This window comes from Hesperophylax consimilis, unplaced genomic scaffold (genome assembly GCF_061612785.1).
Source record: "Hesperophylax consimilis isolate HC1 unplaced genomic scaffold, BYU_Hcon_1.0 scaffold_48, whole genome shotgun sequence".
In the NCBI taxonomy this organism is placed as follows: Eukaryota; Metazoa; Arthropoda; class Insecta; order Trichoptera; family Limnephilidae; genus Hesperophylax; species Hesperophylax consimilis.
In genome coordinates this window covers 471,288-496,733 of record NW_028301278.1, presented here as the reverse complement: position 1 = coordinate 496,733, position 25,446 = coordinate 471,288, and the positions used below count along the sequence as shown (strand labels likewise).

Genomic DNA, 25,446 nt, shown 5'->3' with positions numbered 1-25,446 from the left:
CCCCAGATTACTACCCACCCATCAAACCTATTTACTTCCCCGAACTCACTGTCCTTCCTTTCTTTCAAAATACCCCCAACACAGCATTCACAAAGATGACTTAGGCCTTGAGGGTTACGATTTTCCTTAGGGCCTCCTGTGTGGAGACGATGTAAAAAAATACAAAAAATAAACAACTATCTCGCTAAATCGTTGGCGGTGAGTAATGGTAGGGGTATTGGTTATCTAATAAATGGCTCCCGGGGCGGCGGTACACATAATTGTAATAATTCTCGAGGGCTCTGATGTACCTACAGACATTATGGCTCCTGTTGATTGACGAACATATACTAAAACATCGTTGGTTGGAATCGGTGCTTGAAATGACTTTAGCCATGTTTAGTAAAAAACAAATTGGAATAAATTTTTCAGCAATTTCAATTTAAAATTTGAAAAATTAAATTCTCACCAATCTAATCACCGCAATTTTAATAGGCACATATTATGGATATTACGCTTTGTTTCAACTTAATCATTACAAGAAACTTACGTCGGGAGAGATGGTAAAAGATACATTAAAATAAAATTTTATTCAATCAATGTTCAAAATCTCTCTTATAAAATGACTTAGACAAATCTCACCCCATGAACCCGGGCACCCCTGCTAAGTCACGAAACGTAGTAAATGATGCATTAAAGTTACATTTTGTTTAGTCAAGTTCAAAAGATTTTTTAAGCATGGATTTGACGTTTGCGAAAGTTCCATTTCCATATAAATACGCGTGAGGCAGTCTATCCTCTTTAAGTACAAAGTCATTTTCATAGAATATGGATGTTCTAACAGAATCTAAAAAGTACCACGACGCGCGCGGAATCGGCGGTTTTCAATTTACAACGCATGCAAGCCGTCAAGTTTGACAGAAATATATAGATCAACAAAATAAATCGTGTAAAATGTATATGCGACCGAAAAATGGGCGTGGCTTACAGCAAAATCTCGATGACACAAGTTGATCTGTACGGATTTACATATGTATGCCAGCTTGGGTAGTGGATCAACATATCCGGGGTGGATCAACAAATGCAAACGGATCAACATATACCTGGCGTACCGTCGCGCGAGATCAACATAGTACGAGAGGGGATAAATATATATATATATATATATATATATATATATATATATATGCGGGGAGCATTGAATGAGAACATTTTTTCGAGCGCGCCAATACTTCGAGGTCATTTGTATAGATTGAGGTCAGCCTCAATGTATCTGACCCGAAAGTAACATTTTATCGTTATAACATAATATATGAAAGGCGTCGAATGAAGCCAATTTGAAAAATATACAGAAGGGATACATTGGGCCACATTTTACAAAAATATCTAACAGATGTCACTATCATCTCGTTTTAAGATTTTGGAATATTCGATTGGAATAATATCTTTGTTTTGAACCCATTTACCTACTCTATCTTTATTATTCTTTTTCGTTTACTTATGTCGCGATGTCGGAGAAAGTCGCAATTTTTATTTAATTGTAAATAATTTTTATTTAATTGTGTGAGTTTTTCTCATCAGATAATATTTAATAAACTGACAGTTAAAAACCCGCTTTGCGTATTTTTGCTACTAGACCCTCTGGGAGGCTTTTGGTTCTGCTTCGCCCAGTTTAAGTGTTGGTGACCATTTTTAAAGCTTCGCACTTTTTTCAAAACTAACAACTAAGACCGCTAATATTATATTTATATTTATATTGTATTATATTTATATTAAAAAATACTATATTACATTAAAAACGCAAAAATTGTTATTTTAAAAATACTTATAATTCTTTCAACTTTTAGGGGGGGTTAACTATCGAGGGATTAACTGTCGGGGGATCAACTATCGAGTGTCAACTGTTGAGGTATCTACTGTCGAGGTATCTACTGTCGAGGGAACAACTGTGGAGGGTCAACTGTTGAGCAATAAACTATGAAGGGATCATCTGTCAGGGGTCAACTGTAAGCGATCAACTATTGAGTGATCAACTGCATGGATCAACTATCGAGGTATTAATTCTCGAGGGATCAATGGTCGGGGTCAACTGTTAACGATCAACTATCGAGGAATCAACTGTCGGGGGTCAACTTTTGGCGAACAACTATCGCGGGATCAACTATCGAGGAACAACTGTCGGGGGTCAACTTTTGGCGATCAACTATCAAGGGATCAACTATCGGGGGTTAACTATCAAGGGATCATCTGTAAAGGTTCAACTATCGAGGGATCAACTATTGAAGGGTCAACTGGCGATCGACTATCGAGGGTACAAATGTCGGGGGTCAACTGTTACCCATCAACTATCGAGAGATAAAATGTCAGATATCAACTATCGAGGGATCAACTGTCGAGTGATAAACTGTCGAGGGTCAACTGTTAAGCGATCAACTATCGGGGGACCAACTATCGGGGGATAAACTGTCTGTTCACCGCCTATTATTATGCGACAGATCTTCCATATTTTGAAACGGATCTTCGGTCCTTGTCGCGCTAGATTGGACTCTCGAGCCAGTTATCTATGTGTGCGTGCATGTGTAGAACTTCCAATTTCTCCCCGACACGACTTGGACAAGTCCGTTCATGAAGGTTGCCTCTTTTTGTTACGGGAGCGGTTCGTGCAGTTTTTAGCACACAAAAAATAATACGGTATTGCAGATATTTTGCTCAAGTGATTTGCGAATGAATATTACTTATTTCTTTGCTGTTATTTATTTATTTCAAAAATGAATTAGGTACACATTCATAATAAAATAACGAAGTCTACATTAATAAAAAATTGTTTTGCACTTACTATACCTACCAAAATATGTAGGTAGGTAGGTACATTTATACTGCCTAATCCTGAGGTCGCAGGTTCAAACCCCGGCGTTCGCAAGTATTTTTTTGTTCTTTTTCAATCTTCGTAAATTCACTTTGTGGGCTCATTTAAAAAAAATAAAACAAATCATTTTGTAAAACACCACTTATTTAAGAAAAATCAAGATGTTTCAAAAACAATGGTTTAACAAGAGTCCCAACCGCCTGGAGCCATTAAAACTGACATAACCGATTTGGGTATGTTGTGAGTTTTGTTTTAACTAACTAACTACTTGACTGGCCATCACGCCGTTTCCGTAGGCAGAGAGGACGGGCCGCCAAACAACACTCCTTGCCTCATTCAAATTCATTCATCTTCTCATACATACTCATTACAGCGCCCTTGAGATGATTTATGTGAATAACAAGAGTCCCAACCGCCTGGAGCCATTAAAACTGACATAACCGATTTGGGTATGTTGTGAGTTTTGTTTTAACTAACTAACTACTTGACTGGCCATCACGCCGTTTCCGTAGGCAGAGAGGACGGGCCGCCAAACAACACTCCTTGCCTCATTCAAATTCATTCATCTTCTCATACATACTCATTACAGCGCCCTTGAGATGATTTATGTGAATAACAAGAGTCCCAACCGCCTGGAGCCATTAAAACTGACATAACCGATTTGGGTATGTTGTGAGTTTTGTTTTAACTAACTAACTACTTGACTGGCCATCACGCCGTTTCCGTAGGCAGAGAGGACGGACCGCCAAACAACACTCCTTGCCTCATTCACATTCATTCATCTTCTCATACATACTCATTACAGCGCCCTTGAGATGATTTATGTGAATAACAAGAGTCCCAACCGCCTGGAGCCATTAAAACTGACATAACCGATTTGGGTATGTTGTGAGTTTTGTTTTAACTAACTAACTACTTGACTGGCCATCACGCCGTTTCCGTAGGCAGAGAGGACGGACCGCCAAACAACACTCCTTGCCTCATTCACATTCATTCATCTTCTCATACATACTCATTACAGCGCCCTTGAGATGATTTTTCACAAAAACGGCGCTATACAAGTCATCCAAACATTATTATTATTTATACTCTTCTATTATTCTGACTCTTGACATGGCCCCACTCAAGTATCTGATTCACTTGATCGTGCCATGTATTCCTCGGGCGTCCTCGACTTCTGCTACCATTCACATTTGCGTCATATATTCTCTTTACACTCCTTTCTTCATTCATACGCTCTACAAGTCAAAACCATAATACAAGTTATTTTTTTTACATTTTTCCAAGAGGCCCCGAGGGAAAAAAAATCCCTCAGCGCCTATTTTATCTTTGAAGATGCTGTATTAAAGGTCTTATTATGGAAATGAAGGAAAGAAAGTAATGGGAAGGAAAATGGTATGAGGAGTGGGTATTAGAACTCTGGGGGTCAATGTGTCCAGGAGTGACGGACGTATGAATCCAACCTTCCCACTGCGGTGAAAGGAGAGCGTTCGGAGAGAGCGTTCGGCTGGAGAGGTCAAAAGGTCTCACTAAACCGCAACCAGTATCTCCCGATCTGGCCCGCCACGCAGTAGGTGGGCAAACGCATTCGCCGCCAAGACAAAATAGATAAACCTCTTCCCATGAACCCAGCCACCCCTGCTAAGTAAGTCACCAAACGTAGCGTACCACTCGGAACGAACTATGGCAGGGGTGTTGATTATCCAATAAATGGTTCTCGGGGCGGCGGTACCGATGCCGGTCTCAAAAGTCGCAACTGCTACCAACCATCTGAAGCCAGTGAGACTATGGCACCTTGAATTCTGGTATGTTGTGAGGTGCACATATAGGGGAGTAAGATAGGGAAGAACCTATCTATTCAGATTTGGTCACTAAAAACGGCTTAAGTCATTTCAATTTGGCTGGTGGGTTTAGGTACCGCCATCGCGGGAACCATTTATTTTATAACGAACACCTCTACCAAAGGTCACTTCAAGTGGTTCACTACGTTTTGTGACTTAGCAGGGGTGCCCGGGTTCATGAAATGAGGTTTGTCCGGGTCTTGGCGGCAGGTGCATTTGCAATTCCAGTATTTCAAACATAAATGCACGTAACTGGGTTAAAAATATATCTAGTTTAGTTAAAAAGAAGCATGACAACCTTTAAAAAAATTGTATATTTACAAAAGTACTTAAAAAGTTAATAATTAATAACATAATCATCCTTTAGGAGTTTTCCGCAAAAGTGGCGTTACAAAAATAGTCACTTTAACGATACTATTCACAACAAATGTAGGAGAACGGAAAAAGAAAAAAAATACACTAGCAGATTTCGTAGCGAAACTACGAAAGCGAATGTTTGGAACTTTCTAAATGGAAATATGAGAACGCAAAAAACTGTCAAATAATATTGTGATCACGTGAAGCTAGTTGGGCGAACACGCAAGATGAGCGTGTGGTGTGTGCCGCGATTTCGCAGTTTCTAAGGGCTGTCGTTAATTTAAAAAATACATTTGAAAAAATTTATTTACTTACGTAATAGCATATTCAAGGTTTTTTTACAGTTTGTAGATTATAGTACAAACAGTGGTATCTAATACGAAGAAACAACGGTAATTTTTGGAGATCGTCGGCATCGGTTAATACGCACTTCTTTTTGAAAAAATCTTTTGATTCACTAAATGTAATTAAGGTAGATCAAAGGATTAAAAAAAAGCGTATTAATCGATGCCAGCAATCTCCAAAATTTACCGAAAAAAATATAGCTGTCGTCTCAATGTCAAACTAGTATTTTTATTATTCTCTAGATTTTATGGCCGGGTTAAATTTTCCCTAATGGAAAACTAAACCCTGCCATACACTTTTCCACAAATAACAATCTAGTCAATCCACAATATGCAAGTGCATTATATGAGCATAACAAATTCAAGACAATACAAGAACAACACGTCAACTCACCAGAGCTCAAATGGGAAAATAATTCACCGACTGCAGATATTTTCATATCAGAGGGTTCGTCTCGATAGAACTCCTAACAGGGCCTATAAATCCTACTGATCCCTCAATATAAATATTTAAAAAATCTTTCGTAATCCTACATGTATTTAAAATGACTGTCTTTTGCATTTTGACATATAAATTTTTTGGCAGATCTAATACGCCTAAATTTTTTATGAGACAGCTAGGTATAATATATTATTATTAGTATATTAGAGTAAAGATATTCTTTTATGTAGATACATTGTATACTTATGATTTCGTGAATCATAATTTATGTTAAAGTTTTAAAGCCAAAAACATTAACAGCAAAGTAATTAACAATCAACTAAATCTAAATATAGTCCTATACTTAGGTTGTTCCCCATTGACAAAGAACATTCACTTCGCAATCCTCAGTGTAACCTTCCTTCAATTACTTGGGCGCAGTCAAAAGCTCTAGCTGTATTGATAACTAACTAACCATCACGCCGTTTCCCCGCAGGGGTAGGCAGAGAGGACGGACCGCCAAACAACTCGGTCTTGGCACACACTCCTTGCCTCATTCACATGCATACATCGTCTCATACATACTATCTAGCCATCACGCCGTTTCCCCGCAGGGGTAGGCAGAGAGTACGGACCGCCAAACAACTCGGTCTTGGCACACACTCCTTGCCTCATTCACATGCATACATCGTCTCATACATACTAACTAGCCATCACGCCGTTTCCCCGCAGGGGTAGGCAGAGAGGACGGACCGCCAAACAACTCGGTCTTGGCACACACTCCTTGCCTCATTCACATGCATACATCGTCTCATACATACTAACTAGCCATCACGCCGTTTCCCCGCAGGGGTAGGCAGAGAGGACGGAACGCCAAACAACTCGGTCTTGGCACACACTCCTTGCCTCATTCACATTCATACATCGTCTCATACATACTAACTAGCCATCACGCCGTTTCCCCGCAGGGGTAGGCAGAGAGGACGGACCGCCAAACAACTCGGACTTGGCACACACTCCTTGCCTCATTCACATTCATACAACGTCTCACACATACTCTTCTATTGTTCTGACTCTTGACATGGCCCGACTCAAGTATCTGATTCACTTGGTCGTGCCATGTCTTCCTCGGGCGTCCCCGACTTCTGCTACCATTCACATTTGCATAATAAATTATATATACGAATTGTTTATAATTCGTAATTTCATCTCTAGATTTAAAAAAACACAGCCCTGAATTTTGAATGTAATTTGATACTCGCTTTTAAATAATAAAAAAACTGCTCGGTTTCCGGTCTAACGGTTTGTTACATATTATCTAAGATTGTTAAACTTTTGTGAGATTTCTATTGACTATTGATACAATACGAGGGTCATTTTTTTTTTAAATCCGGTAGGTACCTACCAATGGTACTTTGTTACAAACGTAGCGAACCACTTGGTACGAACTATGGCAAGGATGTTAATTAATTAATCATTGGTTCCAGTGGTGGCGGTGCCCATGCCGTCTCCCAATTTGAAGGAGATGGGGAAGAGTTACATAAGGAAGAACTTGGCTATTCAGATCTGGTAACCAAAAACGTTTAAAGTCATTTCAATTTGTCTGGCGGGTTTGGGTAGCGCCGTCCCGAGAACCATTTATTAACGAACACCTCTGCTAAAAGTCACCCCAAAGGCCAGGTTCACGCTTCGACACAACCCATTGGCCTCCGAATTGTTAGTCTAAAAAATTGTCCTTCACATCCGAATTATTTTTGTACAAAAGTTTTAAATCTGAAGTGGTGTACTAAATCTATATATAAATAAAACTTTTAAACTACACGTTTAAACGTAATATAAAAAAAATACTTTTATATTAAGTATATTACTTATTGTTATTATTATTCTCTTAATATTATCTATTCATTGTCCTTATTATTATCTACTTAACTTACGTATTATAATAAGTAGGTACTTAACTACATAATTATTTATTATTATTATTTAATCATAATCTACTTAATTTACTCTCCATTACAAAATTGTTATTTATTATTTATTTACTGTTCCTCTGTTATTATTTACCTAAATTTGGTTAACTATACTATAAATGTACTGCTCAACTGAAATTCGATTTTGTGTTTATATATATTTTTTTAATTCCATTATTGTAAAGCTGCACATCTCGATACAGGAATGCCCTGGTGAGATGTGCAGCTCATATCTGTTATGTAATTAATTAGTTGCAACCACTGAGAGCAGGCAGACCGACATTAATCGCATTAGGGGACTACTCTACAAACGATAAAATAGAATCTAACCGTATCCATGATCGTTATGAAAAAGACCGTGACCTCCTAGACTAAAAGAGTCTTACATATTTTCATTAAGATGAAGGTGAAAAATTTATACATATTTTTTAATTAGGAATGTTTTTATTTGACCCATGAAACGAAACTATTTGGGAAACGCTTCAAGAAACTATGCCTAACTTAGTAAAATTAACCACCAATTTAAGAAAACGTGTAGAAAGGGATAGAACAATTGCTTGAAATAACTGTCGGACGGATGATGCTTTTTGAGGTTGTTCCTTCAGCATCCCAAAAACTTGTTTTTATCTATTTATGTTGTATCTAAAAATGGCTTCAAAAAATACAATGTTAAAAATTCTTTTTTTTTATTTCATATGTTTCATACTCGCTACAATTTATCTGTGACGGTAACGTCATGCGATAACGGGATCTATAGAAAGCTACTGTAGAGTTCATTATCGCATGGCGTTACCGCCCACAGTGGGGCTCTTGTTATTTTAGATACTATTTTGTTGTGGTTAGGGTTTATATAGACAACCGTTCCGAGCTACTTACATTTTACAAGTCATTCGAGATTCGAGCTTCATGTTAGTACTACGTGTGGCGGGTGCTACTAACTTAGTAGCACCCGCCACACGGTGTCACCTTCTATTCACGAGTAGCGCAATGTTATTAGTTAATTTAAATCGCTGAGCCATTTTATTAATAACTTCAAAATTTATCTCAAATACTTTAACTTTGATTAGTGAAATAAATTCAATAAAACACCGTTTGTCAAAAGATTACTATTCCCGTGGAGCGTATGCTTATCTAGAGTGATCATTAAATTTGCAGTGAACGTTATGGCAACGCGCAAGAGAAGATTTAACGGTATGTACCTACTATATTAAAATTATTCCTATGTTTATTATTATTAGGTTCAAGTTTTTTAAAATTATCTTAATATTTTATATTTATATCATGAAAATATTTGTAATTGTACAAATTACAAACTATACGCACAAATTATTTTAAAACATCACGTTCTTACAATTTATTAAAAATAGATTTTTACTGATTATTTTATTTTTTATTAACTTTACCTAAAGTAAGAACTTTGAACATTTTTTTTAAATAGGTTCACGTATAAACTCAAACTAAGAAACTAAAAACGTTTTTTGGTAGTAAGTGTATTCTTTGTGGTAGTCTTTAAGTAGTCGTAAAATAGCCGTTTTTAAAGCGAGAAAATGAGACACTTCAAAAGAAGTGAAACGATTTTTTCTTTCATTTTCTCTATAATAAAATAATTTCTTTTAAAAGTTTATCGTTAATCTAGTAATTCAGAAGAAACGAAGTATAATTTCCATAATCTGTGCCTAAAAGTGCGGCGGTTAGGGAAATATTTACCAACTATTTATATGAACCTATTAAGCGTAAGGATAGTGGTGTAATTATAGTTAGAATTATAATATATAAATAATAATGTATAAATGTCATGGCAAGGCAAACCAAGCATGTTTACGGTAATTATTATTATCTTTGGCAATCTCTGATGGTAGAAATCTAAAATTCATACTTCAATAATGTTCTTTTAGGTGACGATGATGGTGCAAAGTTGCAATTTTTGTTTGAGGATAATGTTCTTACAACCTTAACAAGAACTCGAATAAAAAATCCTGTAATTGGTGTACGTACACAAGCCTTGTGGAAAGATGGCCGATGGTATTGGGGAAAAGTTGTGTCCCAAAGTAATGCAAAGCACAAATTTAATCAAAATGGAGAATTAATCATATCTCTACCTTGCCATTTCGACTCAGGTGATACAATATCGCACAAGACAAAAAACTTACTTGTACCTGAAAACATTGATGATTTGCGAGAGATGAAAGGTAAGTTCGATTCTAAAACTATTCTGAATTCTCATGCCAGCCTCATTTTTTTAAGTAATTACTAATTAAGAGGGCTTTACCAGAGAATACCGAAAATTAGTCCTTTTTAAATCAAATTCTAGACGTATTGACTCTTTTTGACCAAAAAAATAATTAGAATACGAAAGATTGTTATTTTATCTAGTGACACTCAGTTTAAAATTTTGAAAAAGTTAATTTTTTTTTTAATAATAAAAAAGTTATACTGCCGGTCGATGCGCAGATTTGTTAATTTTCAAACGGCAAACCTTATCATTCAAGACATATTTCATACCGTACAATCATTTAGATTTATAAATCGATAAATTATCTAGTAAAGCTCGGTTTCAAAATTTTAATTATAGTTCAAATAAAATTATTAAAAAAAAATCCGAGCATGTTTTTTGTGACGAAAATACCTCAGTTTGTCTATTTATTTACGGTCTTAAACACTAAAATATTTCAGTTTTTTGTACACACTTAATTTGCTTAGACATTATTAAAAAATCATAAATACTAATCATCAAAAAATACTTACAAAAAGTACACGATATTTAAAAATTAATCATCACGAGTTTGAGCATTTTTTATTGCTTACTTGAGTGCATGTATATGTTAAAGCAAATTTTGAATTAAATAAAGTGGATATCGAGTTATGTTATAAGTTTAAAAAATTGGTACGGAGAGTAATCAATCTTTCTCATCGGAAACGCTATACATATACAGTTGCAAAGGCAGGATCGCGAGTTGAAAATGCCGCTGGTTAATGGCTCTTAGGGTTTTTTTTAAGTAAACGCAAGCTAGCATACAATAATTGTACAGCTCGATCTTCCAATACTAGTGTCAAATTTGAGTACCTAATCACCATGTGAAAATTATTATTACCTTTTTACTGTTTATTTAGGCACTCCAGTATGTTCGACTCCGACTCTAGTGGACCCAAAGAAAAAGATTACCATTATAGACGAAATAATATTACCAAGTACTGCAAAGAATAAATTTAATCACAATGGAGAATTTATCATTTCTGTACCTCGTGACTTTGGAATTGATTCAGTCGACACAATATCGCACAAGACAAAAAACTTACTTGTACCTGAAAACATTGATGATTTGCGAGAGATGAAAGGTAAGTTCGATTCTGAAACTATTCTGAATTCTTATTCCAGCCTCATATTTTTTTAAGTAGGTACTAATTAAGGTTTTTTTTTTAAGTAAACGCCAGCTAGCATACAATAATTGTACAGCTCGCTCTTCTAATACTAGTGTCAAATTTGAGTACCTAATCACCATGTGAAAATTATTATTACCTTTTTACTGTTTATTTAGGCACTCCAGAATGTTCGACTCCGACTCTAGTGGACCCAAAGGAAAAGATTACCATTATAGACGAAATAATTCTACCAAGTACTGCAATGAATAAATTTAATCACAATGGAGAATTTATCATTTCTGTACCTCGTGACTTTGGAATTGATTCAGTCGACACAATATCGCATAAGACAAAAAACTTACTTGTACCTGAAAACATTGATGATTTGCGAGAGATGAAAGGTAAGTTCGATTCTGAAACTATTCTGAATTCTCATTCCAGCCTCATATTTTTTTAAGTAGGTACTAATTAAGGTTGTTTTTTTTTTTAAGTAAACGCCAGCTAGCATACAATCATTGTACAGCTCGCTCTTCTAATACTAGTGTCAAATTTGAGTACCTAATCACCATGTGAAAATTATTATTACCTTTTTACTGTTTATTTAGGCACTCCAGAATGTTCGACTCCGACTCTAGTGGACCCAAAGGAAAAGATTACCATTATAGACGAAATAATTCTACCAAGTACTGCAATGAATAAATTTAATCACAATGGAGAATTTATCATTTCTGTACCTCGTGACTTTGGAATTGATTCAGTCGACACAATATCGCATAAGACAAAAAACTTACTTGTACCTGAAAACATTGATGATTTGCGAGAGATGAAAGGTAAGTTCGATTCTGAAACTATTCTGAATTCTCATTCCAGCCTCATATTTTTTTAAGTAGGTACTAATTAAGGTTGTTTTTTTTTTTAAGTAAACGCCAGCTAGCATACAATCATTGTACAGCTCGCTCTTCTAATACTAGTGTCAAATTTGAGTACCTAATCACCATGTGAAAATTATTATTACCTTTTTACTGTTTATTTAGGCACTCCAGAATGTTCGACTCCGACTCTAGTGGACCCAAAGGAAAAGATTACCATTATAGACGAAATAATTCTACCAAGTACTGCAATGAATAAATTTAATCACAATGGAGAATTTATCATTTCTGTACCTCGTGACTTTGGAATTGATTCAGTCGACACAATATCGCATAAGACAAAAAACTTACTTGTACCTGAAAACATTGATGATTTGCGAGAGATGAAAGGTAAGTTCGATTCTGAAACTATTCTGAATTCTCATTCCAGCCTCATATTTTTTTAAGTAGGTACTAATTAAGGTTGTTTTTTTTTTAAGTAAACGCCAGCTAGCATACAATCATTGTACAGCTCGATCTTCCAATACTAGTGTCAAATTTGAGTACCTAATCACCATGTGAAAATTATTATTACCTTTTTACTGTTTATTTAGGCACTCCAGTATGTTCGACTCCGACTCTAGTGGACCCAAAGAAAAAGATTACCATTATAGACGAAATAATATTACCAAGTACTGCAAAGAATAAATTTAATCACAATGGAGAATTTATCATTTCTGTACCTCGTGACTTTGGAATTGATTCAGTCGACACAATATCGCACAAGACAAAAAACTTACTTGTACCTGAAAACATTGATGATTTGCGAGAGATGAAAGGTAAGTTCGATTCTGAAACTATTCTGAATTCTTATTCCAGCCTCATATTTTTTTAAGTAGGTACTAATTAAGGTTTTTTTTTTAAGTAAACGCCAGCTAGCATACAATAATTGTACAGCTCGCTCTTCTAATACTAGTGTCAAATTTGAGTACCTAATCACCATGTGAAAATTATTATTACCTTTTTACTGTTTATTTAGGCACTCCAGAATGTTCGACTCCGACTCTAGTGGACCCAAAGGAAAAGATTACCATTATAGACGAAATAATTCTACCAAGTACTGCAATGAATAAATTTAATCACAATGGAGAATTTATCATTTCTGTACCTCGTGACTTTGGAATTGATTCAGTCGACACAATATCGCATAAGACAAAAAACTTACTTGTACCTGAAAACATTGATGATTTGCGAGAGATGAAAGGTAAGTTCGATTCTGAAACTATTCTGAATTCTCATTCCAGCCTCATATTTTTTTAAGTAGGTACTAATTAAGGTTGTTTTTTTTTTTAAGTAAACGCCAGCTAGCATACAATCATTGTACAGCTCGCTCTTCTAATACTAGTGTCAAATTTGAGTACCTAATCACCATGTGAAAATTATTATTACCTTTTTACTGTTTATTTAGGCACTCCAGAATGTTCGACTCCGACTCTAGTGGACCCAAAGGAAAAGATTACCATTATAGACGAAATAATTCTACCAAGTACTGCAATGAATAAATTTAATCACAATGGAGAATTTATCATTTCTGTACCTCGTGACTTTGGAATTGATTCAGTCGACACAATATCGCATAAGACAAAAAACTTACTTGTACCTGAAAACATTGATGATTTGCGAGAGATGAAAGGTAAGTTCGATTCTGAAACTATTCTGAATTCTCATTCCAGCCTCATATTTTTTTAAGTAGGTACTAATTAAGGTTGTTTTTTTTTTTAAGTAAACGCCAGCTAGCATACAATCATTGTACAGCTCGATCTTCCAATACTAGTGTCAAATTTGAGTACCTAATCACCATGTGAAAATTATTATTACCTTTTTACTGTTTATTTAGGCACTCCAGTATGTTCGACTCCGACTCTAGTGGACCCAAAGAAAAAGATTACCATTATAGACGAAATAATATTACCAAGTACTGCAAAGAATAAATTTAATCACAATGGAGAATTTATCATTTCTGTACCTCGTGACTTTGGAATTGATTCAGTCGACACAATATCGCACAAGACAAAAAACTTACTTGTACCTGAAAACATTGATGATTTGCGAGAGATGAAAGGTAAGTTCGATTCTGAAACTATTCTGAATTCTTATTCCAGCCTCATATTTTTTTAAGTAGGTACTAATTAAGGTTTTTTTTTTAAGTAAACGCCAGCTAGCATACAATAATTGTACAGCTCGCTCTTCTAATACTAGTGTCAAATTTGAGTACCTAATCACCATGTGAAAATTATTATTACCTTTTTACTGTTTATTTAGGCACTCCAGAATGTTCGACTCCGACTCTAGTGGACCCAAAGGAAAAGATTACCATTATAGACGAAATAATTCTACCAAGTACTGCAATGAATAAATTTAATCACAATGGAGAATTTATCATTTCTGTACCTCGTGACTTTGGAATTGATTCAGTCGACACAATATCGCATAAGACAAAAAACTTACTTGTACCTGAAAACATTGATGATTTGCGAGAGATGAAAGGTAAGTTCGATTCTGAAACTATTCTGAATTCTCATTCCAGCCTCATATTTTTTTAAGTAGGTACTAATTAAGGTTGTTTTTTTTTTTAAGTAAACGCCAGCTAGCATACAATCATTGTACAGCTCGCTCTTCTAATACTAGTGTCAAATTTGAGTACCTAATCACCATGTGAAAATTATTATTACCTTTTTACTGTTTATTTAGGCACTCCAGAATGTTCGACTCCGACTCTAGTGGACCCAAAGGAAAAGATTACCATTATAGACGAAATAATTCTACCAAGTACTGCAATGAATAAATTTAATCACAATGGAGAATTTATCATTTCTGTACCTCGTGACTTTGGAATTGATTCAGTCGACACAATATCGCATAAGACAAAAAACTTACTTGTACCTGAAAACATTGATGATTTGCGAGAGATGAAAGGTAAGTTCGATTCTGAAACTATTCTGAATTCTCATTCCAGCCTCATATTTTTTTAAGTAGGTACTAATTAAGGTTGTTTTTTTTTTTAAGTAAACGCCAGCTAGCATACAATCATTGTACAGCTCGCTCTTCTAATACTAGTGTCAAATTTGAGTACCTAATCACCATGTGAAAATTATTATTACCTTTTTACTGTTTATTTAGGCACTCCAGAATGTTCGACTCCGACTCTAGTGGACCCAAAGGAAAAGATTACCATTATAGACGAAATAATTCTACCAAGTACTGCAATGAATAAATTTAATCACAATGGAGAATTTATCATTTCTGTACCTCGTGACTTTGGAATTGATTCAGTCGACACAATATCGCATAAGACAAAAAACTTACTTGTACCTGAAAACATTGATGATTTGCGAGAGATGAAAGGTAAGTTCGATTCTGAAACTATTCTGAATTCTCATTCCAGCCTCATATTTTTTTAAGTAGGTACTAATTAAGGTTGTTTTTTTTTTTAAGTAAACGCCAGCTAGCATACAATCATTGTACAGCTCGCTCTTCTAATACTAGTGTCAAATTTGAGTACCTAATCACCATGTGAAAATTATTATTACCTTTTTACTGTTTATTTAGGCACTCCAGAATGTTCGACTCCGACTCTAGTGGACCCAAAGGAAAAGATTACCATTATAGACGAAATAATTCTACCAAGTACTGCAATGAATAAATTTAATCACAATGGAGAATTTATCATTTCTGTACCTCGTGACTTTGGAATTGATTCAGTCGACACAATATCGCATAAGACAAAAAACTTACTTGTACCTGAAAACATTGATGATTTGCGAGAGATGAAAGGTAAGTTCGATTCTGAAACTATTCTGAATTCTCATTCCAGCCTCATATTTTTTTAAGTAGGTACTAATTAAGGTTGTTTTTTTTTTTAAGTAAACGCCAGCTAGCATACAATCATTGTACAGCTCGCTCTTCTAATACTAGTGTAAAATTTGAGTACCTAATCACCATTTGAAAATTATTATTACCTTTTTACTGTTTATTTAGGCACTCCAGTATGTTCGACTCCGACTCTAGTGGACCCAGAGGAAAAGATTACCATTATAGACGAAATAATACTACCAAGTACTGCAAAGAATAAATTTAATCACAATGGAGAATTTATCATTTCTGTACCTCGTGACTTTGGAATTGATTCAGTTGACAAAATATCCTACAAGACAACGGTACCTGAAAACGGTAAGTTCGATTCTTAAGATTTATAATACCTATCTGCATCTGCCTAATGTATATTTGAAAGTTTTGTTGTTTGAAGTAAACGCCTGTTAGCGTGCAATGATGTCATAGCTCGCAGTATCAATACTAGTGTCAAATTAGAATATGATGAAGAATGATCACCGTTTTATTTTTTGTTTAGACACACCAACCAGTATGTTCAACTCCAGTGGATCATATCAAAAAGATTTACATATTGTACTCCCAAGTACTGCAAAGAATAACATTCATCAAAATGAAGAAGTAATCAATTTCACATCTCCTGTTTTTGGATCTGACTCAACTGACGTAATTTTGCACCAGGCAGAAAACTACAGACCGGACAGAAGACAAAATGAACCAAAAAATTTCGAAAATGGAAATTCATCTGTGCTCGAAAAATCTACTTTGAATATAATAGATGGAGTCGATATTAGCAAACTTAAAGTAAATCCCTCAGGAAAAAAAAAATATTTCTGTTGTTACTGTAAAACATTACAGACGAAGTTTGCCCGCCATTTGGAATTAAAACATAACAATGAAAAAGATGTACAGAAATTCACAATTCTTCCAAAAGGTAATCATGAAAGACATGTTATCATTGATGCCATAAGAAAAAGGGGAAATTTTATTCATAACACTAATTCAAAATTTAACACTGGTGTTTTGATCACATGTAGGCAACGCCAGCCAAATATTGCCAATAATGCCCAAGATTACATCTGTTGCGCTAATTGCAAAGGTTTCTTTTCTAAACGTACTCTACGTATTCATTACAAGAAATGCAATGAGTCCCACAAGAAAGGATCACGTATAATAAATGTAATGGGAAGACGATTAACCGGTTTCCTACACAATAGAGCCAACGAAATCCTCAGATATAAAGTTTTCCCCGTATTGACAGATGATAATATTAGTAAATCTATTCAGTACGATGAACTTCTAATTGTGTTTGGAAATAAACTTTGTGAAAAGTACAAAACACACCAACACGACATGATTAGAGCCCAACTGAGATTGCTAGGAAGGTTTAAATTGGCAATAAAAAAGATTAATAAGGAAATAACTGATTTTTCATCAATATTTCAACCACAACATTTTGATTCCGCAATCAGCGCTCTTCGAGAATGTGCTAAATGGGATAGATCAATTATGTGGTTCAAAACGCCAGCCGTTGCCAATAATCTTACAACTCTGATAAAAAAACTGGGACGTTGTCTTCGTGCAGAAAGCGTAAAAAAACAAGATGGTGAAAAAAAAAAAAGACCGAAGACTTCCTTCTCCTTTTTGAAGAAGAAGTTCCCGTATTAATCAATAAGCCGGCGATAGAAGACCAAATAAAACAAAGACGACTGAAACAAGTCATTCTACCGTCAAAGGCTGACATCAAACTATTGCATGACTTTCTAAAAACAAAATGTTTAACCTCTGTTGAGATTTTGAAAAAATATTTTGAATTTAACGCCTGGAAAACTTTGTGCGAAGCGACGTTAATCTTCGTGATGATTTTCAATAGAAGAAGGGCGGGGGAGATTGAAAGAATAACCATTTCAGATTTCCAGAGCCAGGAAAAGATCGACGTAAATTCAGATCTCTTTAGCCAAATTCCCCACGAACATAAAAATCACGCTCAACAATTTGTGCGTATTACCCTTAGAGGTAAATTGGGAAGAACAGTACCCATTTTACTAAAACCATTTCTATTAAAATCTATAGAGCTTATAATCAAGTTTCGCCAACAGGCTGGCGTACAGCCAAATAATGAATTCATTTTCAGCGTGCCAAATACTTCAAATAATGGAATTAAAAAGCCCTATTTGCGTGCTTGCGAACTCCTACGAATATTTTCACAAGAATGTGGTGCCTCATTTCCTTCCACACTAAGGGGTACCACATTAAGAAAACACATAGCCACGCATATTGCAATGATAGGTATCGAAGAGAGTGACTTGACGGATCTGGCAAACTTTATGGGTCATAGTACAAAGATTCATAAAGAAATATATAGAATTCCGGTAACAGTCCGGGATGTTACCAATGTATCGAGATTATTGGAAGCTGCGATGGGTGGTGTCGATGCAGCCGAAGATGCAGCCGAAGATGCAGCCGAAGAAACAGCCGAAGAAGATGACTCAGACAATGAAAACAAATTTGAACAACAATCGGAGATAGTAAAGAATTATAGTCTGACTTCCCTGGCTTCCACAAGTCACTTTGATAGCTCCGTGTCTTCTGGAGCGGACCAAATATGTGAGTTTCGAATTGTATTATTTTTTTCGGGGGTGCCTGTAATTTCACCCACTCAAATTCAGGATTCGCATGTTAAATAATGGTATCATAAATTAGTCAAAGGTGTCCGATCTCCTTGAAGCCCTCGGTTGTTGAGTAGATCTTCCGCTATGAATCCTGGATTCAAATCCCAGCGTTTGCAAGTAAATTTTATTCAATCAACTTCACAACGTATTCATTTAATATAATTTGCAGTATATATTTTTGTATCACGTTCCAGAGTGCTGGATACTTTCAGTATCGCCCTGGTGACAGACCACTATCCCGAATTGAAACGTTGCTTGAAATGGCTTTAGCCGTATTCGGTGACCAGAACTAAATAGCCAGGCACATCCGTATCTTCTCTTTCCTATCTCCTCCCTACCAACTGCTATCAGCCTCACAACATTCCCCACTTGGGGATGCCATAGTCTCGCTGGCTCCAGACCAGTTGGGACTCTTGACATTTCGCATTCGCGCATGCAGCATACTGTTTTTAACTGTTTGTTTTTTGCGTATTTTAATTTAAATGTTCTGCTTATTTCGTTTCAAATTAAACCTCTAGTATTGTAATATGTATATAGCTTTTGAAAAGCCCCATGAGAGTATAAAAGAGTTGATAAATAGTCAAGAAATTCGGTTTCTTATCCGGGCTTTTCAAAAGCGGATTTAGTAATAGCAGATTATCATATCAATCTGTTGTTTTCTTACAATTACTACAACTGCATTTAACTTGTTATACTTAATTACTGTAATCAATGTGTAAAATTTCATGAAAAATCTAATTAAAATCCAAATAAATAAAATAAATAAATTTCATTTATTTATTCCAGGGTCTGAAACACGGGTGAGATGTGCTAAAATATCGAGTTCAGATGACAGTCTTCCTGGATCAATCCCTAAAACAATGAATAATACAAAACATCGATGCCTGCCGAAGGATGCCGATAACTCAATGAATATATCAGGGTCTTTTAATGAATCCGGTGAAAAACGGCGCAGCAGTAAGAAATTTTGAACGCTAGCAATAATTAGAGATGTGGACTATTATTTTTTTTTTTAAATAATAACACCACACAGGAGGCCCTGAGGAAAATAATTTCCCTCTGGGCCTATCTAATCTTTGAAGATGCTGGGTGGAGGGTCTTTTTGTGGAGAGTGTGTCTATATATGTGTGTATATGTGTGTATATGTGTCATATACCTTTTTAGTATGTACTAAAAATATAATGGAAATTTCAATTTTGTGTTTCAGCATCCCCCTATGGAAAAACGAAAAGAATGAAATGGAGTGAGGAAGAAAAAATAGCAGCTTTAGAATATTTCGGTGACTTTAAAGCTCTTAAAAAGTTGCCCTCATTAGATGAATGTCATAAAGCAATAGTGGGGAATACAGTGCTACGAAAAAGGCAGCCACAGCAGTTGAAAACATGGATTGATAACCAAAGAAGAGCAGAAAGCCGCCGTCAATCGTATGCATTTAAAAATTACCATTTATAGTTACGAGTACCTAATATGTAATGCCTAGCCATGCCATGAACATAATCCTTATTTTGTCAAAACCGCCGATTGAGGAAGGAGAATGATGATTTCAGTAGGAGTAGGTATATTTGAGGCGTGTTGAAACGAAGACGGCAATCTCCAATTATTTTCATTTTGAGTAATACGCATAAAATGTCTTTTATAGATCTTTTGCCATACTATGAACCATAAAGCATACATTTTTTTTAAATTATTGTTTTCATTGGTTACACTCTGTGTATATATTATTGTGATTAAATGGTACAATTATTTATTTATTCCATTAGTTACACTCTGTGTATCTTTTATTGTGATTAAATGGTAAATTATTTCGTTTTCTTCAATTAATAGATGGAAATTGCCGCTTTTGTTCTGTAACTCTGATTGGTCCAAAGGGATACTGCCGTGTGTTTTCCGTAGGTACCATGCATTACCCTAATGGAGATTTCCGTTATTGTTGCAGAACTAAGTACATTTATTCAAAAATGTACGGGTAACTGTCATTGTCATTTATGCTCCAAATCCTTTATAGCTGCCAAAAGTGTTTTTGTTTCTCTATCCATCGCCATATATAACTCATTTTTGACTTATGGTGGAGATTGCCGACTTCATTTCAACACGCCTCATTTTATATTAATTTACTAAGAGAGAGTATGTAACAAAATTTTTATTAAAAAATCTTCATCTATAGGCGAATCCCTCTTTTCATAATATATAGACTTCAAATTTTGGAATATCTTAATTTCTTTCCCGAGGGTATAAATCATAGCGTCTCTATGTTTTATATGGGTATCGCTTACACTGACCAATATCTTATATTTTGACAGTGTACAAACTCAACTGATGATGGTGATAACCAAATGTTTATAATTGTTTTAACAATATTTTGCTGACTTCTGATAATTATGTTATAATATCAATGTTTTTGTGTACATAACTTGCCTCAATCTTCTGCAAAAACTTTTATTTTACATCCCAATCTTTTAACAAAAGTTTTTTGATAGGTATGCTGCAGTGCTTTTATTTTATTATTATTTTTTTTTTACTTTATTTATTTTCATTTCTTTACACATATTATACATATTAATAGATAGTATATAATAACATAATATATAATACCAAATAGTATACACAATAAATGAAAACCCACTAAGTCACTGCCTGAGTGTGGGTAATATAAAACGATTACTATATTTCAAGTACCTAAAGTATAATATACATTAGTAGAAAAAGTTTTTTGTTTTGTTTATAGTTATTATAAAAAGTAAAGAAAAAACATTATGTACAATAGTTTACAAAGTTTCAGCAAGTGAGTTGTAGAAAGGATCAATAAATTTATAGTAAAAGCGTTTCAATATCTGCGTCATTCAGCCATAATTTTACCTCTTTAATATATTCTATCTTTTTATTTATCATTTGAGTTTGTAGTGGTAGAAGGTTAAATGTACGAGGTCCAATGAAACTGGTATGTGTCTGCATTAATTTAGTATTGGTTTGGGGGGTGTAAAATCTTTGATGGGCGGACATAAGAGTATTTACTGCAAAAGTGTAACTTTTCAGGAGAGCAAAAAAACTTTATTATGAACCCAATTATTTTGCTACAGAACTCATATTTTGAGAAATGGTTATTATTTACAGATTATTTAATCTATTTAAACACATTGGTGTTATTTATACAAATAATAAAGATATTCAACATATACTATTTGAACCATTGAAGATGGAACACAAATGTGTCCACTTATACTACTAGAACTAACTTATACTATTTGTACCACTCAATTAATGATATTAATTAGTCTACTTATATTACTGAGACCATCTTGTACTGTTTGTACCACTGAAAATATGACAGAAATGCGCATATTTATCTTATTAAAACCATTATTTAAAAAATATTTATTATTATTTTGTGAAATAAAAGTACAAGTATATTTGCATTAAAAAATGTATTTTAGCACAGACATTACACAAAAATATTATTTGAATTGTTCAATATCCGGCAATGAGTCTCGGGATTTAAATTGTGATACACGGGATGAATTAATGGTAAAAGTGCCAAAATATCCTTCTTCTTTTCTTTTGATATTGGAAGAACATCATTATAACACTTGCCTGGCTTAAGTGTAGGATTTCTATTTCCTCGTAGATATGGTGTTGGCAAACACTGCTGCAAATCAAATGTGTAACTGACTACAGTACTGTCATTCTGGGCCCTCTCTTTGTCTGCTTGTTTGGAGACAAATGCAGAATCTGCTAAAATATGGGGATTTTTTTTGCTCATTTTCAATATTTTTTTTCTCATTTGAATCCGCAGTTGTCTCAATTTTCATTTTGAGAACATCGCATAGATGGCATGTGTCAACTTTTGGCAACTTAAATTTCAATTTCAACTTATGAAATTCTTGAGAATATGTTTTGCGTGAGACAGGTTTTGTTGTCACGCTTTCACGATACGCATTTATTTATTTATTTATTTATTTATTAAACGCCATAAAAGGCTTTTACAGTAATGTGAAACATGGGATTATAAGTACACAGTTCAGGGCTGTCAGAGACTTGACAATTAGAAATAGCATTTTTCATTAAAATAATACATCCACAAGCAGTTTTTATTGATGCTATACATATACATTTCACATATATGTATATATGTGGAATGTATATGTATAGAACACCATATATATGTTACACATAAAGAAGAACACAACAGTCAGTATGATGCAGTACAAACAGACATTTAACATTTCACAAACATATCAATTACATTCATAACCAAGTATTTTTGCCTTGATGCAAGACGGTGAGGTTTTGAAAATATCAAAAAGGTCTGTATACGTGTTGGCAGTGCGGTGAAAACGCGCCAACGGTGAATGATACAAATAGTTAGTGTTATGATTGTCACTGTGGAAAAGATGGTGGAGTCGAGTTGATTTAACAGGGACACGAAAATTTATAACACTTAACATTTGAGGGCAGTCTATGAGATTGTTCAGTAATTTAAAAAGTATAAGAATGTCATTAATAGTTCGCCGGGTAGAAAGAAGTGGTAGATTTAGACCAGACATTAATGTATTATAGCAGATATCAATTACAGGCTGTCTCAATTTGAATTGAACGTATCGAAGAAATTTTCTTTGTACTTTCTCCAAGCGGTGTAAGTTACAGGTATAAATCGGAGACCATACAGGAGATGCATATTCTAGGTGCGATCTCACAAGAGAGCAGTAGAGTAATTTAATTGACTCAATGTTTTGAAAAGTCCTTGTGTTACGCATTACAAAACCTAGAATTTGCATGGCCTTATTGGAAATTGTTTCACAGTGACGATCAAAGGTAAGTTTTCTGTCAAAAATAACACCAAGGTCTTTGATAAATGGTACTAATGCAATTTCATTATTGTTAATTGAATACGATATGGTTATTGGAGTCCGTGAACGGTAAAAACACATGTGGAAACACTTTTTTACGTTTAGGAATAATTTGTTTATTTCACACCAGCTAGCAAGTCTATCTATATTATGCTGAAGGATAAGTGCATCATTTAAACATTTTATAATCTTAAAAAGCTTTAGGTCATCTGCAAATAGAATGAATTTGACATTTTCGAAACATAAAGATAAATCATTTATAAACAATACGAAGAGAAGTGGGCCCAGATGAGAGCCTTGAGGAACTCCAGATGTTACTTTAAATTTATATGAGACTTTATTATTTAATTTTACCATCAGTTCGCGGTTACAGAGGTAACTATTCAACCATTTTAGGAATGATCCATGTATACCAAGGGCTTGCAGTTTCGCGAGAAGGATATTAATATTTAACTTATCAAAGGCTTTTGAAAAGTCAGTATATATTGAATCTACTTGTGCACGAGACGTGAAAGCTTCACAGATATAGTGTTCATACAATAGAAGATTGGTTGTGGTAGACCGACCGGTCACAAAACCATGCTGTTCTGGAGTAATAATATGCCTAAACTTAACAGCAATTTTATCTAAGACAATACTTTCAAACATTTTCGGGGTGGTAGACAGTATGCAAATTGGTCTATAATTTAAAACACAATTTTTATCACCTGATTTAAATACAGGTGTCAAGTGATTAAGTTTCCAAGGATCAGGATATATTCCAGTTTGAAGTGACAGATTGAATATGTGTTGAAGTGGAGCTGCTATAAACTGAGCGCATTCCTTTATGAATACCGGTGGAATTTTGTCAGAACCTGACCCCTTCTTACAATCTAGAGATCTGATCTTTGTATTAACATCATCCAGAGAAATGTGGCATGTTGATATGTCAGTTACATTGGTGTATTTAAATTCAGGTATAGTTACATTATCATTTTTCTGTTCATAAACACTTGAGAAATGATCAGCAAAGAGGTCAACTATTTCTTGATCACTGTCAGCATGTTTTCGCCCTGAATACATTGATCGAGGACAGCCGTTGTTGTCTTTAAGAGAATTCACATAATTCCAAAAATGTTTTGGATTTGACTTGATAGTCTGCTCTACATCTGTAATATAATCTGAATAGCATTTTTTAGATAGACTTTTACATTTATTTCGTAAAACAGAAAAAATTTTATAGCAGTCAGTGGAGTTATCGGATTTAAAGTTAATGTGGGCAATTTTTTTACATTGAATGAGTTTTTTTAGTTCAGTACTAACCCATTTTGGGTAACAGTCGTTACGTTTTACAATAGAAGTTGGTATGCAATTTTCAATAGTATCATAAAGGTTTGAGTTGAACACATTTGTTGCTTCTTCTACGTTTGTAGACATAAAAATGCGGGACCAATTGAGCGAAGAAAGATATAACCGCACTTGATTATAATCGGCTTTCTTGTAGTTTAGTTCGTGAACGGGAGGTTGGGGACTAAGGAGTTCAATGGGTGCCAAATAAATGGTCGCTTGTAAAGGGGGATGATGAGAGTCAATGGATACTATTGATTCACGCGATTCGCTGACATTACTATTATTTATGTTTGATATGACAAGGTCAAGAATTCTGTCATTTATATTTTTAACATGATTTAATTGTTTAAGGTTGAGAAAGTTGATGATATCAATGATTAATTGGGCTTTAGCAGAAATGGGATTTGAAGACTCGGTGGGTTGTACCCAGTTTACATTTGGGAGATTAAAATCCCCAAAAATTATTAATTTTGCATCAGGATATTTCAATTTCAAAGATTCAATTTCATCACAATGTTTACAATACACATCAGCACTAACTTGGGGGGGGATATACACACACACAATTATTATTTTTGTTGCTTTGAGTTTCACTAATATAGCTATTTGTTCAATGTTTTTATTTTTTAGTTTTAATAGTTTTGAATGGAACATCTTTCTGATCGATATTAAAACCCCGCCGCCAATAATATTTTCACGATCCAGCCGGTAAACATCGTAGTTGGTG

General features: G+C 34.7%; 1 protein-coding gene and 1 long non-coding RNA gene across 2 annotated transcripts; both read left to right on the top strand.

Annotated features, from left to right (window-relative positions):
• Window positions 1-8,555: 8,555 nt before the first annotated feature.
• Window positions 8,556-10,991, top strand: LOC149408862 (uncharacterized). Its single transcript, XR_016305359.1, has 3 exons — window positions 8,556-8,969; window positions 9,674-9,967; window positions 10,890-10,991. It is a non-coding gene; the product is annotated as an uncharacterized LOC149408862 (long non-coding RNA).
• A 4,350-nt stretch (window positions 10,992-15,341) lies between these two features.
• On the top strand, window positions 15,342-21,518 carry LOC149408861 (uncharacterized). Its single transcript, XM_089650368.1, has 6 exons — window positions 15,342-15,391; window positions 15,596-15,820; window positions 16,025-16,216; window positions 16,395-18,481; window positions 19,333-19,503; window positions 19,754-21,518. The coding sequence occupies exons 4-6, from the start codon at window positions 17,734-17,736 to the stop codon at window positions 19,996-19,998; spliced, it is 1,164 nt and encodes a 387-aa protein (XP_089506494.1). The 5' UTR covers window positions 15,342-15,391; window positions 15,596-15,820; window positions 16,025-16,216; window positions 16,395-17,733; the 3' UTR covers window positions 19,999-21,518.
• The last annotated feature ends 3,928 nt before the right edge of the window (window positions 21,519-25,446 follow it).

What these genes read in the sequence shown, in the direction of transcription:
- LOC149408861 (XM_089650368.1), top strand. Translation starts at nt 17,734, where the DNA reads ATGATTTTCAATAGAAGAAGGGCGGGGGAGATTGAAAGAATAACCATT. An exon ending in TTCTGGAGCGGACCAAATAT is followed by an intron (nt 18,482 to 19,332) that starts GTGAGTTTCGAA and finishes TATTTATTCCAG; the next exon opens with GGTCTGAAACACGGGTGAGA. An exon ending in CGGTGAAAAACGGCGCAGCA is followed by an intron (nt 19,504 to 19,753) that starts GTAAGAAATTTT and finishes TTTGTGTTTCAG; the next exon opens with CATCCCCCTATGGAAAAACG.